A 6,000-nucleotide genomic window follows, 5' to 3' on the forward strand; every position below is an offset into this window, starting at 1 on the left:
TGATGAGTATTTGCTTCAGGTTGGGGGGCTGTCTGTAAGCAAGGACTAGCCTGTCTCCCAAGATCTGTGAGAGTGATGGGTCGTCCTTCAGGATAGGTTGTTGATCCTTGATGATGCGTTGGAGAGGTTTTAGTTGGGGGCTGAAGGTGATAGCTAGTGGTGTTCGGTTATTTTCTTTGTTGGGCCTGTCCTGTAGTAGGTGACTTCTGGGTACTCTTCTGGCTCTGTCAATCTGTTTCTTCATTTCAGGTGGGTATTGTAGTTGTAAGAACGTTTGATAGAGATCTTGTAGGTGTTTGTCTCTGTCTGAGGGGTTGGAGCAAATGCAGGTGTATCATAGAGCTTGGCTGTAGACAATGGATTGTGTGGTATGGTCTGGATGAAAGCTGCAGGCATGTATGTAGGCATAGCAGTCAGTAGGTTTCCGGTATAGGGTGGTGTTTATGGTGGTTATGGTGTTTATCGCTTATTAGCACCGTAGTGTCCAGAAAGTGGATCTTTTGTGTGGACTGGTCCAGGCTGAGGTTGATGGTGGGATGGAAATTGTTGAAATCATGTTGGAATTCCTCAAGGGTTCTTTTCCATGGGTCCAGATGATGAAGATGTCATCAATGTAGCGCAAGTAGAGTAGGGGCATTAGGGGATGAGAGCTGAGGAAGAGTTGTTCTAAGTCAGCCATAAAAATGTTGGCATACTATGGGGCCATGCGGGTACCCATTGCAGTGCCACTGATTTGAAGGTATACATTGTCCCCAAATGTGAAATAGTTATGGGTGAGGACAAAGTCACAAAGTTCAGCCACCAGGTTTGCTGTGACATTATCGGGGATACTGTTCCTGACGGCTTGTAGTCCATCTTTGTGTGGAATGTTGGTGTAGAGGCTTCTACATCCATAGTGGCTAGGATGGTGTTTTCAGGAAGATCATCGATGGATTGTAGTTTCCTCAGGAAGTCAGTGGTGTCTTGAAGATAGCTGGGAGTGCTGGTAGCGTAGGGCATGAGGAGGAAGTCTACATAGCCAGACAATCCTGCTGTCAGGGTGCCAATGCCTGAGATGATGGGGCGTCCAGGATTTCCAGGTTTATGGATCTTGGGTAGCGGATAGAATACCCCAGGTTGGGGTTCCAAGGGTGTGTCTGTGTGGATTTGTTCTTGTGCTTTTTCAGGGAGTTTCTTGAGCTAATGCTGTAGTTTCTTTTGGTAACCCTCAGTGGGATCAGAGGGTAATGGCTTGTAGAAAGTGGAGTTGGAGAGCAGCCTAGCAGCCCCTTGTTCATATTCTGAACTATTCATGATGACGACAGCACCTCCTTTGTCAGCCTTTTTGATTATGATGTCAGAGTTGTTTCTGAGGCTGTGAATAGCATTGTGTTCTGCACGGCTGAGGTTATGGGGCAAGTGATGCTGCTTTTCCACAATTTCAGCCTATGCACATAAGTGGAAACACTCTGGGTAGAAGTCCAATTGTTGTTTCAACCTTCAGGAGGAGTCCACCCAGAATCCTTCTTTTTGTAGTCTTGGTAAGAAGCTCTCTGTGGGTTAGTATGTTGTTCAGAGGTGTGTTGGAAATATTCCTTGAATTTGAGACGTCGAAAATAGGATTCTAGGTCACCACCGAACTTTATCATGTTCGTGGGGGTGGAGGGGCAGAAGGAGAGGCCCCGAGATAGGACAGATTCTTCTGCTGGGCTAAGAGTATAGTTGGATAGATTAACAATATTGCTGGGTGGGTTATGGGAACCACTGTTGTGGCCCCTTGTGGCATGTAGTAGTTTAGATAGTTTATTGTCCTTTTTCTTTTGTAGAGAAGCAAAGTGTGTGTTGTAAATGGCTTGTCTAGTTTTTGTAAAGTCCAGTCACAAGGAAGGTTGTGTGGAAGGTTGTTTTTTTATGAGAGTATCCAGTTTTGAGAGCTCATTCTTAATCTTTCCCTATTTGCTGTAGAGGATGTTGATAAGGTGGTTCTGCAGTTTCTTTCAGAGTATGTGGCACAAGCTGTCAGCATAATCCGTGTGGTATGTAGATTGTAATGGATTTTTTACCTTCAGTCCTTTCGGTATGATGTTCATCTGTTTGCATTTGGAAAGGAAGATGATGTCTGTCTGTATGTGTACGAGTTTTTTCATGAAGAAGATGATGTCGGTAGAAGTTCCCTGTGTGGAGAGCTTTCAGGATTGAGCCCTTGATATTGAAAGAATCAGCTGTCCCTTTAGAACAGATCTACGTGGCATAGTGCCGTCCTGTGCCAGTGATTTCCCTATACCCCCCCTGAATTTCCTCAACACCGCCCACCCCCGCAGTTTTGTGAACTAGTTACATGCCAATTTAGTGACTGTTTGGAAATTTGAATTGAAATTGAAACATTAATACACACTTTAAAAGCATATACCGTGTATGACAAAATATGTTTATCTGAAAAAGTATAATAGATTTGAAAAGTATGAACATAGACTAGCTTCCTTATACAGCTGTTGTTTTTTATGACCATGTAAGTGCATTAATTTCAGTGATGTTGGCCAACCTAATAATTTCAAATTATGATTTGTAAGCAAAGTCTAAATGAGCTCTCCCTGACAGCTAGTGATGAGCTGGGGGCTGGGGGGAAAGGCTTCAGGACCAGGTTGTATTTACATTCACACCTAATCTACCTAGGTATCCAGCAAATAGAGCTGTGTTGCCCAAGTGATAGATTTTGCCTGGGGTTGGATTACAAATCACTTGAATGTGGAAGGTGTAATGAAATGTTGTTATTCTTATTGTATGAGTAAAGGGCAGTAGAACTGTATTTAGCCTGTGCTGATTGAGGGCATCAGGAGAGAGGGTGGAGACAGGTGTTTTGCTTGATGGTCTGCCTGAGTCACAAGTACCATTTGACCTACCCCTCTCCACTGTTTAAAGACAGAGCTGATTAGACTCCATAGATAGTCTTTTGTTCTGTTAAGTGACCACTACAGCTGAAATCACTGATAATCAGATCTAAGTGCTTAGACCTGCTGTGGGACAGTGTTTCTGTGGAAGAGACGGCCCAGTCTGCACTAGCAGCAAGGTTTCCCCACTGAAAGCTCAGCTGAAATCACTGAGAGCTGGGTGGAACCTCAAGAGACCAACTCGCAGAGGTCACAGTGGCAGGTGGCAGCAGGTGACAGCGCAGGGCCATTGGCAACACAGTGATGGAGTGAACGGTGGCACAACGAACAACAGTGGCCAGAGCGAACAGTGAGCAGCTGGAGGAACAAGCAAGGTGCCTTCTTGCCCTCTACCTGGGAGGTGAACTCACATGAAAGCACCTCTGAACTCTGAGTCTCCACTGACCAAGGACAACAGCAGTGAGTGGGGTGTGGTGGAGGGAAAAGTGAAGAGGACATTAAATAAACATTTGTTTGTTGAACTATATTTTAGTGACTTTGCTCCAGAATGCTAGATTTGTGACTGGGAATGGAAACTTATATACATATGTTTCCTAGTAGGCCAAGATTTTTAAAATGCATTATTTGCCAAGGTTGTTATCTCACATCGTTTCTATCTTGAGAGGTCATTATGTTGGGGAGTTTCTGTACTAAACATTTTTATTATTATAATTAATTTTTACATAAGAATGGCCAGACTGGGTCAGACCAATGGTCCATATAGCCCAGTATCCTGTCTTCCAACAGTGGTCAAGGCCAGGTGCTTCAGAGGGAATGAACAGAACAGGTAATCATCAAGTGATCCTTCCCCTGTTACCCATTCCCAACTTCTGGTGAACAAGCTAGGGACACTCAGAGCATGGTGTTGCATCCCTCCCCATCCTGGGTAATAGCCACTGATGGACCTATTCTCCAGGAATTTATCTAGTTCTTTTTTTAATCCTGTTATAGTTTTGGTCTTCACAGCAAAGACTTTCATGGGTTGACTTTATGTTGTGTGCAGAAGTACTTCCTTTTGTTTTTTTAAAACCTGCTGCCTATTAATTTCATTGGGTGACTGCTAGTTCTTGTGTTATGTGAAGGATTAAATAACATTTCCTTATTCACTTTCTTCACACCAGTCAAGATTTTATAGACCTCTATCATATCCCACTTAGTTGCCTCTTTTCTAAGCTGAAAATTTCCAGTCATTTTAATCTCTCCTCCTGTTTCATACCCCTAATCATTTTAGTTGCCCATCTGTGTACCTTTTCCAATTCCAATATACCTTTTTTTGGGATGGGGTGTCCAGATGTGCACACAGTATTCAAGGTGTGCACGTACCATGGATTTATATAGAGGCAATATGATATTTTCTGTCTTATTATCTATCCCTTTCTTAATGATTCCCAACATTCTGTTTGCTTTGTTGACTGCTTCTGAACATTGATTGGATATTTTTAGAGAACCATCCACAATGACTCCAACATCTCTTTCTTGAGTGTTAACAGCTAATTTAGACCCCATCATTTTATATGTATAGTTGAGATTATGTTTTCCAATGTGCATTATTTTTCATTTATCAACATTGAATTTCATCTGCCATTTTGTTTCCCAGTCACCCAGTTTTGTGAGATCCATTTGTAACTCTTTGCAGTCTGCTTTGGACTTAACTATCTTAAATAGTTTTGTATCATCTGCAAATTTTGCCACCTCACTGTTTACCCCTTTTTCCAGATCATCTATGAATATGTTGAACAGTAATGACCCCAATACCGACCCCTCCGGAACACCACTATTTATCTCTCTCCATTCTGAAAACTGATAATTTATTCCTACCCTTTGTTTCCCATCTTTTAACCAGTTACTGATCCATGAGAGGACTTCCCTCTTATCCGATGATGGCTTATTTTTCAAAAGTCAATTTAAATTAAATACATTTTTTTAAAAAATATATTTTTAAAGAAATTTAAACCTGTTATGTGTTTTGGTGTATTTTGCATTATCTTTATGTTAAATTTGCATTATCCTCACAAAACATTTACTTTATTCATATCTCTTTTATATGTTGCAGGTCAAAGTGAAAATGAAAAGACAAAAAACAATACAACAGTTTTTCCACTCAAAGGCCTCAAAAACTAACCAAGGTGAAGAACACATCAAGAACCAAGAATATATCAACATGTCATCTGAAGGTTCAAGTGGTGTATCTACATCCAACCAGCCCGAAGCACAAATACAGCTTCCTACTGAAGAAAGTGTCTTCAAAACCTAAAGGCAGTTCCCGATGTTTGTCGGTCAAAGTGTTCCCATTTATTGAAGTTACAAAAGATGGCTACTGGTGCACCTCTTGCAAAAAAGCTTACAAAGAAGGAAAGCTTCCCAATGCTATAATTGGTAAAAGTGGAGGAGCTTGGTTTGTCAGACCGATCAGCAAAGCCAATGCTGACAAACTATGTGAAAAGACAGCAAAACACCCGGCCTCTGGACTGCATCAACATGCAGAAAGCCTTAAACGAGACTTTGAAAGCCAATTTTAGAAGTACTTAATGAGGCTGTTAAGAATGCTGGAGACACAACACAGTTCATGCAAACAAACATGGCCGTAGCATCATACTTTCTATTTAAGCAAGAGATACCACACACTACAAACTGGAGGCCAATGTTAAGTGCATTGTCACTTGTTCATCCTGAAGTTCAACACTGGTTTTGAACAAGATCAGCAAATGCTCACTATCTTTCTGCAGGAAACTCAACTGACTGGCTAGAAGCATGCGGTGCAACAGTGAAAGACTCAACAGTTGAAAAAATAAAGGACTCTCTCACCACATTCAAAAAATTTGCATACGTGGCTGACGAATGCACCAATGCAAATGGGCATCAAGTATTAAGTCATTGTGTACGTTATCTTGATGTCAGTTGTAGGCCAGTAGATGCCTTTCTAGATGTTCAAGTTATAGAAGACATATCAGTTGCACCCGGGACAACGCACATCTTAGAAGAGTTAAATGCTTGTCAATTGGACCCCAAACATATGGATGCTTGTGCATTTGATGGAGCTGCAAACTTCTCTGTCAAGGAAAGTGCAGACCCCTTACTGAATGAGGGAGGCAAC

At 41.8% G+C, this 6,000-nt stretch overlaps 1 protein-coding gene across 2 annotated transcripts in view; it reads left to right on the plus strand.

Annotated features, from left to right (window-relative positions):
- Positions 1-6,000, plus strand: part of CMTR2 (cap methyltransferase 2) — a 60,722-nt gene extending 54,722 nt beyond the window's left edge. Inside the window, exons 1-2 of one of the 2 annotated variants that reach the window (XR_006275030.1) lie at positions 3,270-3,326; positions 4,960-6,000. Coding sequence is in view for 1 of the 2 variants with exons in the window: in XM_038368201.1 (XP_038224129.1) it covers positions 4,960-5,160 (201 nt within the window). In the remaining variant the exon portion in view is untranslated. Of the gene's footprint in view, positions 1-3,269; positions 3,327-4,959 lie in introns of those variants that run through there. The other variant, XM_038368201.1, reaches the window with a different exon arrangement.

This window comes from Dermochelys coriacea, chromosome 12 (genome assembly GCF_009764565.3).
Source record: "Dermochelys coriacea isolate rDerCor1 chromosome 12, rDerCor1.pri.v4, whole genome shotgun sequence".
NCBI lineage: Eukaryota > Metazoa > Chordata > Testudines > Dermochelyidae > Dermochelys > Dermochelys coriacea.